This window comes from Lathyrus oleraceus, chromosome 7 (assembly GCF_024323335.1).
Source record: "Lathyrus oleraceus cultivar Zhongwan6 chromosome 7, CAAS_Psat_ZW6_1.0, whole genome shotgun sequence".
NCBI classification, from domain to species: domain Eukaryota; kingdom Viridiplantae; phylum Streptophyta; class Magnoliopsida; order Fabales; family Fabaceae; genus Lathyrus; species Lathyrus oleraceus.
This window is the reverse complement of record NC_066585.1, coordinates 426,432,963-426,446,512: the sequence shown is the minus strand read 5'-3', so window position 1 is coordinate 426,446,512 and position 13,550 is coordinate 426,432,963. Positions and strand designations below refer to the sequence as shown.

The 13,550-nt window shown below is 35.7% G+C and overlaps 1 protein-coding gene across 1 annotated transcript; it reads left to right on the top strand.

Moving 5' to 3' along the window:
* Window positions 1-9,260: 9,260 nt before the first annotated feature.
* Window positions 9,261-13,302, top strand: LOC127104183 (uncharacterized). Its single transcript, XM_051041384.1, has 6 exons — window positions 9,261-9,365; window positions 9,986-10,674; window positions 10,824-10,950; window positions 11,053-11,331; window positions 11,438-11,539; window positions 12,811-13,302. Exons 1-6 carry the CDS (start codon window positions 9,261-9,263, stop codon window positions 13,300-13,302), a joined length of 1,794 nt encoding a protein of 597 aa, XP_050897341.1.
* Window positions 13,303-13,550: the final 248 nt, after the last annotated feature.

The following is a 13,550-nucleotide window of genomic DNA, read 5'->3' as shown; positions in this document are numbered from 1 at the left end:
AATGATTCACTTGGATTCGGAAAAATCAAAACTACCAGAGATGTCAACTTCTTATTGAGTTCTTGAAAACTCTCTTCACAGTGCATATCCCAAACATAAGCTTGACCCTTTCGAGTTAAATAAGTCAAAGACAATGCTAACTTCGAAAAGCCTTCAATAAATCTCATGTAATAACCAGCCAAACCAAGAAAACTTATGATCTTAATGATAGACTTCAGAGTCTCCCACCGCAACACTACATCTATCTTCGAAGGATCAATAACAATACCACCACTAGAAATTACATCCTGAGGAAACTCACTTCTCACAACCAGAACTCACACTTTGGTAACTTCACATACAACTTCTTCTCTTGCAAAGTCTACAAAATAACCCTCATATGCTCAACATGCTCTTCATCAGACTTGGAATATATTATAATGTCGTCAACAAACATAACCACAAACTGATCTAAGTACGGATGGAATATACTATTCATGTACTCTATGAATACTCCAGGCGCATTAGTCACACCAAATGGCATAACTAAATACTCGTAATGACCATACCTTATTCTGAATGCAGTCTTCAGAATATCTTCTAGTTTCACACGAATTTAATGGTATCTCGAACGTGAATAAATCTTACTAAATACACGCGCACTAACCAAGTGATCCATCAAATATTCGATTTTCGGAAGAGGATACTTGCTATTGACTATAAACTTGTTCAATTGTCGATAGTTAACACACAATCTCATGCTACCATCTTTCTTCTTCACCAACAACATCTACGTTTCCCATAGCGTAACACTCGGTCGAACAAAATTCTTCTCAAGCAACTCTTCCAATTTCTTCTTCAACTCACTCAGATATGAAGCATACATGCTATAAGGAACCATCAACACCATACTAGTACCAGGTACTAAGTCTATGGCGAACTCAACCTCATGCTCCAGAGGTAAATCATGGATGTCACAGGAAGCACTTCTAGAAAATCACACACAATTGGTAATTCATTAATCACAGTTTACTTTTAGCCTTCATAGAAGCTAATATCATAAACACATCAACGTCATCTTTCATGAACTCATCTACTTGCTTGGCAGACACAAACAACTCGCCACTTGCATCAAACTCTGGAAATGACACTGACTTGTCAAAACAGATTATATGAACATGGTTAAACTCCAACCAATTCATTCCAATGATAACATCAAGTTTATTCAATGGTAGACAAAATAAGTATATCCTAAAACTCTTATCATAAGTAGTCATCGTATAATTTAAACGACCCACGATGTGGTTACCAGACCCATAGTTAGGGTATGAACAATCATACTCCCAATCATAGAAGACAAATTTAAACCCAACCTCGCAGCAAAATCAAGAGAAACAAAAAAATGTGTTGCACCCGCGTCAATAATAGCAATCCACTAAATACCATTAATAAAACACGTACCTCGAATCAATCTGTCTGAGCTAGTAGTCTCTGACCTAGTCAAAGCAAAAACTTCCCCTCCAGACTAAACCTTCTTCGGCTTACACTACTAGAATAAGTCATTTTAGCCTCCTAGTTTAGAGTCGGCCACCGACACGGACACTATTAGTGTCGGCTAAGCCTACACTAACGGACTCTATCTACGTACATCTTTTAAGACAAGTTATTTTTTTTATCAGTGTCGGCAAAACCGACACTACTTGTTATGTTACCTTTGAAGAATGTTTGATTAATTTATTTAGAGTCGGTGTGACCGACTCTATCTAGTAGCATTATTTTTTAATTAGTATTTATTTACTTAGAGTCCGCGTAGCCGACGCTATTCTTATAACATATACATTTTCCATTTATTTATCTATAATATGTATATATATTTAAGGTTTAAGTATTTTATTTATTAATTAGAGTCCGCTTGGCGGACGCTATGGAATTTTCTATTTCTGACCAAAAATTGCGCGACAGCTTATTTCCCTCTTTCCTTTTCCCTCGTCATTTTTCACTCTCCCTCCATTTCATTTCACAACACGAAAACCCTAATTCCATGCTAAATCGTGAATCCGTTTTTTCCCAATTTCGTGAACCGATTCGTGAATCCCTAATCCGTGAATCCATTGAAGAATCCCTAATTCAAAATCCCTCGTTAAAGGGTTTCTGAATCATCAAAGGTAATGCATATTCATCTCAAGTGATTTCCATGGAGTTTTGGTTTAATGAGTATGAGATAGTCATATGTTTTATGTTTTCTGAATGTAGGTTTTCCAGAACTATCGGCTTTGTGGATGCTGGAATCAACTTTTCTTTGCAAGTTTAGTATTGTTTCCAAATATGTTTAAAGTCTCCTTTAAGTCTGAAACTACAAAAATCAAATTATTTGCTAATTGGTTTTCTGAATGTAGGTTTTTAAGAATGCTCATCTTACTTAGTGGAGGCAGTAAGCAGTTGTTGAATGCAAGTTAATTTGGAACCGAAGCACTATATCATCCGGGATTTTGCAAAGACAACTCTTTCTCAAGGTTAGTCATCCCTATGTTAATTGGGAACCAGACTGAACTGTTAGTGTTTGCAATAGTTAGTGTTTGCATCAGTTAGTATTTCTCAAGGTTGAGAATTATTTATGAATTGATTTTGTGGTTATGAGGAGGCTATGGAATTTCCTAAGTTCTGCTTAATTATTTCTTATGGGGTCAAACTAAAAGAGCTGAAAAAGTTTGTGCTGGTTTAGATTTGTTTTTGTGGAACCAAGGTTTCTGGTATGTTGATGATATTGATGCATGTTTTCATCCTTCCTCTTATCTTGAATGTCCTTCATGTGGTTCTCTTGATGATGTTGCCTCCGAGTAATTTCCAGTTGTTGCATTGTGTATTGATGATGCGGCTGCTTGAGTGCTTTATAGATGAACTCATATCTGTAGTTTAGTTTCCCTTTTGTTGCTTGATGTATGTCCTCTAATGCTCTAGATTGTCCTGTTCTTGATGAGATATTTGCTGTTGAGCCTTCCTTGCTTCAGGCTGAAGGTGATGTTTTCATTGTGCCACCTGATTTGGCTGTTGTGCTTCTTGAATTATCTGCTGTGCCTGCATTCCATAACTGAATTATCTGCTTCTTGAATTATCCTGTTCTTGATTATCTGGCTGTTGTGACCTGATTATTAGTGCTTGTTTTCTAACTGTTGTTGATGTGTCTTAGTTAGTGCTTTGCTTGCTTCTAGTGACTGCAATTGAGAAGTGTTCCTTTGTTCTGTCTTGTGTTGTTGTCCTGTTGTGCATTCCACGAATTCGCGATATAGGGTTCGAAGAGGTTAGAATGGTGATTTATGTTAGAACGTTCGAAGAAGCCGCAAAGTTATGAGAGAGTGAGGTTATAGTCATTTTTCAATTCTGTTTGCAGGTGATTTTCTTGAGAAGTTTGTTGGGAAAAGTTGTTAGGTAACGGTTTAGAATTTGTTGTGAAATTCGGTTAGTTGATTTTGGTCATGAGAGAATGATGGTTCTGTTAGTTGGTTTCGTTAGTTGTGAAGAGTGAAGGTTCAGTTCTGTTATAGGTTGGGAAGAGGAGTTTTGAAGTTTGTTATTTTCGGAGCGGTTGTTGAAGAAACCTGGAAGTTAGAAGTTGGTTAGTGAGGTTCAGTTTCTATTAACAAAGTTAGTTATTAGTGAAAGTGGGATGCTTTCAAAACCGTGCGTCTCATTGACATTCATACGAAAATAACAATAAGTCAGTGTGGTTTACAAACCTGTGGAGAAACCAATAGGAACTAACTGAATTAATATTACTAATACCAAAATTCAATTACAGTGGTTTTAACGGAAATGTACAAGAAATCCAAGTGTATTCTAACTGACTTGCTAATTAACATGCCGCATCATACATTGACAAGCTTTTAACGACAATATAACCGGAATTTCAAGCATTTCACATAAGCAAATTAACAAATAAAAAAACTAACATAGACTAACAGGGAGAATAATTACTAATAATTTTTTAATAACAGGAAGTCACTAACCCAATCATTTCAATAACAGTTCCAAATTTCCACTTAACTGTTTCTTAGTGTCCTAACAGGAATTTTAACAAATTAACATCCTCACAGTCTTTTTTTACTAACTGAAATTAACCTGCATAACTACATTCACATAAAACAAGGAGGGAAAATTTTACAATTTTCATTTCAGTTACATTCCACTTAAATCTCAATTTCGATTCAACTAACTTTTGAATTTCTAAACTAACTGAATTTACAATGGAATTTAATTTCAAAACAGAATTTGAGTTAAACATTTCACTCACCAAATCCACCTCTAACAGATTTTATAACTTCTCATAACAGATCCTAACTAACTAATAACCTCTAACAGAAACAAAATTGCTGCACAGTTTCTGTTATGAACTTCTTAGCTAATTAAGTGTTAGGAAATTAATTAGTTGAATGTGTTATTACTTATTAGTAATGTCAGCTGTGAACTATTGTTGAAAGTCTAATAGTTTGCTTCTGTTAATGTTAATGTTGAGTTGTTATGACTTAAATGAAACCATGATATGCTTTTATTGTGGACTGCTATTAGCGAACTGTTTGGTGATTACTGAATTTCTGTTAGGATGGAGTTAAGTTTCTGTTAGATTTCTTACTTGAGTTAAGTCTGCTATCAGTTAGTAGGTTGTTTTGAATTCTGTTATGACTGTTAATGTTTGTTAAATTTCGGTTAAGTGAAAATTGTGAGAGTTAATTAGTTAGGAAAACAGAATTGAAAAATGACTATAACCTCACTCTCTCATAACTTTGCGGCTTCTTCGAACGTTCTAACATAAATCACCATTCTAACCTCTTCGAACCCTATATCGCGAATTCGTGGAATTGTGAACCCTACAAATTTTTGAACTTTATTTTGATTTCGAACACGCATTGGCTATGTTGTGTTTTTCTCTTTTCGGTTTCCCTTGGATTGCGAATTGGTTATGTTGTAAATGAAATTCTAGCATCGGGATATAACCTTTCACCTTTGTGGCATTTGATTCGCATAGATTTTGTTTATATTTCGAATTAAGTTCTATTCTGTTGTTGTGATCACTGTCCCAGTGTTGTGTTTTTTTTTCTGGTTTCGAGGCGGTTGCTTTGTGTATCGGCTAGCTTATGCGTTTTGGTTGCGTATGTTTGTAGGTAGAAGTTTTGTTTTGGTTTGTATGTTGATTTGTGTTGGCATGGTAATAATTTGGTACTACTGTACATGACAGTCTATATAGTGACTACATACTGCAAGTTGTTAGTTATTTCCATTAACATGTAGTTTTGGTTCGGTTTACATTAAAAAATAAACTAAGAATTAAGGCTTACATTGTTTTAGTTAGATTTCAGGAAGTGAGTACAATAGCTTATTGGATTTGTTAAAATATACAGCAGTTTAATAGATTTATAAATCTGTGCAGCAATTTTGTTTACGGTCTGAAATAATAATGTACAATAGTATTAAAATTTGGTATGTTCGTCATGTTTAATTTTTGAACCACTGAAAATAAAATAAAAATCCCTTGGAATGCATGTATTCTATTCTCTCCTAATACCCATTAGGAAGTTATCTGATTTTCTCCTAATACCCATTAGGAACTTATCAGCCATTCATTTTTGTCTAATATATGTTTTAATTTTCAGTGGTTGACGAGTTAATTGTTTGCCTTATAGAAAATGGATCGTACTTGGATGTACGATAGAGTATATTCCAATAGACACGGATTGAAAGAAGAGTATGTTCGCGGGGTTAAAGACTTCGTAAAGAGGGCTTTGAAACAACCTATTTGTAAATCTGAGGGAGGGATAAGGTGTCCGTGTATAAATTGCAAGTGTCTCAAGATAAGAACACCAACTAATGTTAGACTTCACTTGTATCGAGATGGATTTCAACCAGACTATTGGATTTGGACTCAACATGGAGAAGTAGAGCTCAATGTTAATACAAGGAATGATTCAAATATTAGTGAGCATGTGCATCATGATGACCAAATTGAGGCAATGAATCAGATGGTGTATGATGCTTTTAGGCCTTATGGAGTATTCTCTCACGTGAATGATAACATAGAAGTTGAGGAATATACGGAGGATGAGTTTCCCAACGAAGATGCCAAACGATTTTATGACAAGTTGATATCTTTCAACAAGCCCATTTATGAGGGAGCTACCCAATCAATATTATCAATATCTACTCAACTTCTTGAAATTAGGTCTAATTGGCATGTACCACAAAAAGGTTTAGATTTTGTTGCACAAATGCTTAAAAGTGTATGTCCAGTTCAAAAATGCTTGCCCGATAACTATTACCAAGCAACACAGTTGGTATCTAAGTTAGGGCTAAAGGTTGAGAAGATTGATTGTTGTAAGAATGGTTGTATGTTATATTACAAGGATGATAGCAATCTATCAGAGTGCAAATTTTGTATGCTCCTAGGTTCATTCTTCGCAAGACTGGCATGGGAAAGTACAAAGATATCCCAGTGAAGAGAATGTTCTACTTCCCAATCATTCCCAGATTACAAAGATTGTATGCATCAACTGAGTCGGCAAGTGAAATGAGATGGCATCACATGAACAAAAATAGTTCCAACATCCTTCGCCACCCGTCAGATGGAAAAGCATGGAAACATTTTGATAGTGTATATCCTGACTTTTCTAGGGAACCCAGAAATGTAAGGTTGGGTCTGTGTTCAGATGGTTTTACTCCTTACATTCAAGCGTCTGCTTCTCCATACTCATGTTGGCCAATAATAGTTACTCCGTATAATCTCCCCCCTGAAATGTGCATGACCAAACCATACTTGTTTTTGGCATGCCTCATACCCGGACCTAAAAACCCTAAATTAAAGATAGATGTCTACTTGCAACCATTGATTGATGATCTACATCGATTGTGGTCCAATGGAATATTGACCTATGATATATCTACAAAACAAAACTTCATCATGAAAGCCTGCTTGATGTGGACAATTAATGATTTTCCAGCCTATGGTATGTTATCTGGATGGGGAACACAAGGTAAATTGGCATGCCCTCATTGTATGGAACACACTGATGCTTTCACCTTGAAAAGTGGCCATAAGAATTCCTGGTTTGACTGTCATCGTCGTTTCTTGCCATCTAATCACTCCTTCAGAAGGAGTAAAAGAAGTTTCCTAAAAAATAGGGTTGTGACCAATGAGCCACCTCCCATTTCCACAGGGAAAGATATATGGGCGGTAATAAGTAATTTTCCAAAAGTTACTGAAATTGGATGGGAGGCGAAATGGAAAGAATTCGAAGGGTATGGAGTGGATCACAATTGGAAAAAGCGAAGTATTTTTTGGGATCTCCCATATTGGAAGGATAACTTGTTAAGGCATAACCTCGATGTGATGCACATAGAAAAAAAAGTCTTCGATAATATATTTAATACTGTCATGAATGTTAAGGAAAAAACAAAGGATAATGAAAAGGCAAGAGAAGACTTGGCTAAATTATGCTTTCGCGGGGACTTGGAGCTCCAACCCTTAGAAAACGGAAAGAATGGTAAACCAAAGGCTAGTTACACTCTAACCAAATCTGAAGCCAAGTTGGTTTGTAAATGGCTTAAGGAATTGAGAATGCCAGATGGCTATGCTTCAAACCTCAGTAGGTGTGTCAATGTAGAAAAGGGTACGGTGCATGGGATGAAGAGCCATGATTGTCATGTTTTCATGGAATGTTTACTCCCAATTGCATTCCATTCATTGCCAGATTTGGTTTGGAAACCATTAACTGAGCTAAGTCGATTCTTTAAAGATCTTTGTTGCAATACATTGAGGATGGACGACTTAATTAAGTTGGATGAGAATATTCCAATTATCATATGCAAGTTGGAAAGGATTTTTCCACCAGGTTTCTTTGACTCAATGGAGCATCTTCCAATCCATCTTGCCAAAGAAGCAATTCTAGGTGGTCCAGTACAGTACCGATGGATGTATCCATTCGAAAGGTAATTGTTGTGGTTGATTTTATTAAGTTATTGCATGTTTATCATAAATTAATAAACGTGGAATGATTGAATGTGCAGATTTATGGGAGTCTCAAAGAGGGCAGTGACAAATAAGGCTAGAGTTGAAGGTTCCATATGCAGTGATTATATACATCGCGAGACAAATTACTTTTGCTCTCATTATTTCAACTCTTTCCGTTTGTTGCCAACCATAAATCTTAGTAACAAACCTCATTTAGACAATGATGACATTCTACCTACAATGTCCATTCTACAAAGTGGCGGTCGACCAAGTGGGAAGTCACGAAAATATTTTCTATCTGATAAGGAATGGAAGTCTTCACATGTGCATGTCTTGATAAATTGTGATGAGGTTAAACCATATCTTGAGTAAGTGTGCATCATAATATATTCAATCAAATTATTGATGCATATCATAATAGATATTTACTTATGAATCGTGTGATTTATTTCAGCATATTCTTAGAGAACCACTCTCTAGATATAGAAGATTCATCTGGGCGCATACATATAGAGTTTCCCATATGGCTGAAGAAATATGTAAATGAGGAGACAAATGGAGTTACTAACCAAGATATAATTGCCTTGTCTCGCAGTCCTGCATCAATGGCCATATCATGGAACATGTATTTTATCAATGGGTACAAGTTTCATACTGAAGAATGGAGCAAAGGTAGAAAAACTAGCAATTGTGGTGTGCACGTGAAAGGTCTTGCAGAAGGAGGAAATACTGATTTTTATGGAATAATCAAACATATCTTTGAGCTAGATTACTTTGGTCTGAAGCATAAGATTCCAGTTTTTTATTGTGAATGGTTTGATCCAACAAGGAATACGGGCACAAAGGTTCACCCACAATATAAAACTGTGGATATTAAGATGGATAAACGTTATCGTCCTTATGATCCTTTCATCCTTGCGCAAAATGCAAGACAAGTGTATTATGTCCCATATCCAGAAATGTGTAGAGATATGCGTGGATGGTGTGCGGCAATCACCACAAAACCAAGGGGTCGCGTAGAGATTGACAACATAGAGGATGAAGTACCTTATCAATCTGATGGGATGTTACCGGCGCTACCCAATGTAGAAATTGAAGCAATATCTTGTTTGCGTGACATGTCACAATTAGATGTGTTTGAAGAGATTTTTGATTGCTCTACTAGTGAAGCAGATAGAGGGCATTGATGAAGATAAATTAAGTCGCTGTGCATTTATCTTTTCCCTGTAGAGAACTTTTTCTTTGTTTACCCCTCCTTTGTTAGCAGCATTCCTTTGTATTTGAAATGGCTCCATTTCTAATATCCTTGAATTACTTGATGCTTAGGCAGATATTTGCATCCTTGAATTACTCAACACTTTTTTTGATATTGGTGAACCTGAAAATACTGGTATGTATGATATGATTACAGGGTTTCTATAATGGAATATTTGAACACTGTAGATTTCCTTGATTAATTGATTTTCTGATGACTTGTGAGTACTTTCTATTTTGTCCTTTTTCGGTTGCATTTCTGTTTCCCACTTTGCAACCTTTTCCTTCAATCAGATGCAGGTAGGATATCGTACTAAACTTTTCATTTTGATATATCATTGTAACTTGATGCTGCCAAGTATAGACTGTTAAATTACATTTGCGAGGAATTATTTTATATTATCATATCCACTGTTGTGTAAATGTATCTTATGCATTCTTTCCAACATGATAGTTTTCACGCTCCTTTGTTGCATCTTCCAAAATGTCTATGGTATCTTCTATGTAGTTCTATGCACATACCCAAGATATTTTCCAGGATGTGTGCTTTTTGTTGTTTTCAGAAGTGATGCTTTCACAATTGATGAAATAATTTGCAGTGACTTTACTATGCATTTGTTGAACTAAAATTAATTTAATATTATACTCGCCACATCTTTTCTTTTACTTTTAATTTTATCAGAAACTGCATTTGATAATGTTATGATACTGTTAAGAGTGTGAGACTGACTAATCCTTTTATTTTTATGACAACAGATGACTAAAAGAGGTGGAAAAGCTAAGGTATTAGCACCAGGAAAACTTCAAGAAGAACGAAATCGCATAATTAACAAGAAGCATATCTTTAGGAAACCTGCTCAAACAACATTGTCTATGCAGGATGCATCATCGGCACCAACACCAGCTCAGGCAGCACCGTCCGTGCAGGTTGCATCGTCGATGCCGACATCAGCTTCGAAAAAATCATCTGTGCAGGCTGCATCGTCGATGCCAACACCAGCTCAGGAAGCATCGTCCGTGCAGGTTGCATCATCAATGCCAACATCAGCTTCTAAAAAATCGTGTGTGCAGGCTGCATCGTTGATGCCAACACCAGCTCAGGCAGCATCGTCCGTGCAGGCTGCATCGTCGATGCCAACACCAGCTCAGGCAGCATCGTCTGTGCAGGCTGCATCGTCGATGCCAACACCAGCTCCAACTGTAGTACCTGTTCATGCCACTACCTCTGAGAAATTCAGTTTTATGCCTACTCCAACTTTAAGCCATCAAACAATGGCTGACCCTCAAAGTATAAACCTTCAAACAATGGCTAGCCCTTCAAATTTGGCAGAGGAGGAAGATGTGGATGCTGATGAGGATGAGGCGGTGGGTCAAGAAATTATTACCCCTCTTGTGCCAACAATAGATGAGAATGGGAAAGTTATTATAAAACCATCTGGTACTGGGTAAGTCATATATATTCTCATAATTTAATAATTTAGTAGTTTTATTATTGTATTTTGTCTAAAATATATATAACCTGTTAAGAAAGTTGAGAATATTACTATCCATATGATTCTTAATAATTTAGTAGTTTTATTATTGTATTTTGTAGGCTAGTTCGTGCCAAAGAAGTTGCTGGTGCCATTAATTATGCGATACGCAAACAATTTTATAAACCTATACATCATTGGTCTGCACTCGATCCTGATACGAAAGCTGATTGGTTTAAGTTGTTTGGAGTAAGTATTTATTGACTTTTGTCACTTAAGTTGATCAAATTATATTTAAAAAAGTAACTAATTGGTTATTAATATTAATTATGTGATTTTAATTATTTTTAGGAGAAGGTTTCGTGGGATCCTTTCGATCATGCATTTGTCTATAGCGCATTTGAAAAAAAAGGAAGAAAACGATTAAACGACATGTTGGGGAAGGCGAGGAGAAAAGGGACTCGACCTTCATGGATTGGTGATGATGCTTGGGTTGAACTTCAAACTTATTGGAAAAAGACCGAGTTTTTGGCTGTGTCTTCTCAAAACAAGACCAATCGAGCTTCCGCAAGAGGCGGAGCAGTCCACACCACAGGCCGTAAGGCTCATATTGATGTTGCACTTCAACTTGTAAGTAATAAAATCCTAACAAATTATTATTATTATGAAGATTCTTTATATCTTGACAGTTTTACTCGTATTCTGTATTGATTATTGGATTATTTGATTTTTGTAGTCACGTGAACTTCAAAGGGATCTGCGTCCCGATGAGTTATTTTTAAAAACACACAAGAGGAAAAATGGTGAATGGGTTGACAGTCGTGCTGCATCTACTTATGTAAGTTCTCGTAAATTTTACTGCATCAATATTTGCATCCATGCTTTCAGAAGCAGACTTATTCAAATTAAACTCTCCAAAAAGGATCTAGTTATCCATTTTTATAGTCTAATGTAAGTTAGATATAATAGCACAAGTCCTATGTTTAACTATCAGTTTGAAATTCCTGCAATCAGTTTGCTGTGCTGTTTGATATTTGTTTGAAATTCCTGCATCAATATTTGCTGTGCTGTTTGATATCAGTTTGAAATTTCTGCAATCAGTTTGAAATTCCTGCTTGTGTTATCTTGCTGTTAAATATTCCTTACTTTTTCAACCTACTGACAGTGACGTGCTAACAACTCAACATTACTCACTAATCCGACTCCTAACACTAACAGAAATCAAACATTCAATTAACCATATGCTAACCACTAATTCGAACTATTTTTTTTACTTGCAGTCCAATTAAGGTTGGTATATAATTCTAATAGAGTTTCAAAACTGCTAACTCTATCCATGTAAACTAACTCTAACTTTTGTGATAATTCGTTCTATTAATCAACAAGGAGCATAGTTAGTAATATTTTTTATTAGTTTTTTTGTTTGGTTGTTACACTGTGAGTGAAGTTAGGAAAGAGTTGTTAAAATGCAATTAATTATAACTTCTGTTAGATGACAGTTGGAATGTTAACTCGGTTAGAGTTAATTTGTTAGATGTTTGGACAAGTTGAATTCTGCTAGGGAATCGATTCCATTGAAAATGAAATTCTGTCACATATATTACCTTCTAGATGCATGAGTTTACTAAGTCGATTTTGATCAAATGGAAACTAGCTTAATTGGTTCAGTCACATGAAAATGCTAGCAATCTTGTGGTGCAAATTGATTTGATTCATGATTTATGAAAACCTACTGTTAATTGATTATGCATTATTGTCACACTTATTTGAATATTAAATAGGATGGTTATTACTGTTGGCATTTTATTGAATTACGAAGTTATTGAATCAATTAGGAAATGAATGTGATTGAACAAATTTGGTTAAGTTGTTGTTGCAGCAGTTTTTTATGAAATTGAAACGCAGGTTGAAAAATCAATTAGGAAACTAACTATTACTAACTATGTAACTCAAACAAACTTAGCATTATAAATAGTTAACTGATTCAACCTTTTAACAACATTTAACAAATTCTAACAATTCTTAACAGAGCACTAACTTCTAACCAACATATCATCTCTAAATTCTTAACAGAGCACTAACTTAGCATTATAATGTTGTGTTATGCAGAAGACTTTTAAAGAGAAGTTTGATGCAGAACTTCAGCCAACTGAAGAAGGGAATGGAGAGGTTGTTCAGGTGTTAGATGGAGAGCGTGTAAATCAGCTATGGACAGAGGCTGCTGGGGGCCGTAACCGTGGTCGGGTTTATGGCGCTGCAGATTTAGCTATTAATCTAAAACGTGGATCAAAAAGTTTTACCCAACAATCTCAAACTCCTCAACACTCTATGTTTGGGATGTCATTAGAAGCTGAAAGAGCAGCTAGAATTAGAGCTGAACAAATTGCCGAGGCTGCAACGACCCAATTACAAGAGGCTAACGAAGCAATGCGAGCTGCTACCGAGGCTGCAAAAGCTGCTACCGAGACTGCACAAAGGATGGAGAGGGAGATGAATGCTTGGAAGGAATTTATGATGAAGAAATTTGACACTTCAACTTTTGTATCACATTCTCATCATTATGATGACGATTTGGATGATCAATCATTAGATGAAGATTGATCTTGTACTTTTAGTAGAACAAATTAATCTCGGATGTGATTACTTTTTGTGTATGTTTTTTGAAAGTTAATGTCGGTAGAACTTTTGTAGTTACTTTCACGAATGTTTAAAATTGTTTCCAAATGTTTTACCATAAATATGATATTGTGGATTGAAAAAATTTGTTCGAGTGAGGTTGTCATGTTGCAACCCGTTATTGTCCTTTTTTGTTGACTTTAGAGTCGGTGTATGCAAGGCTAAATATTAGT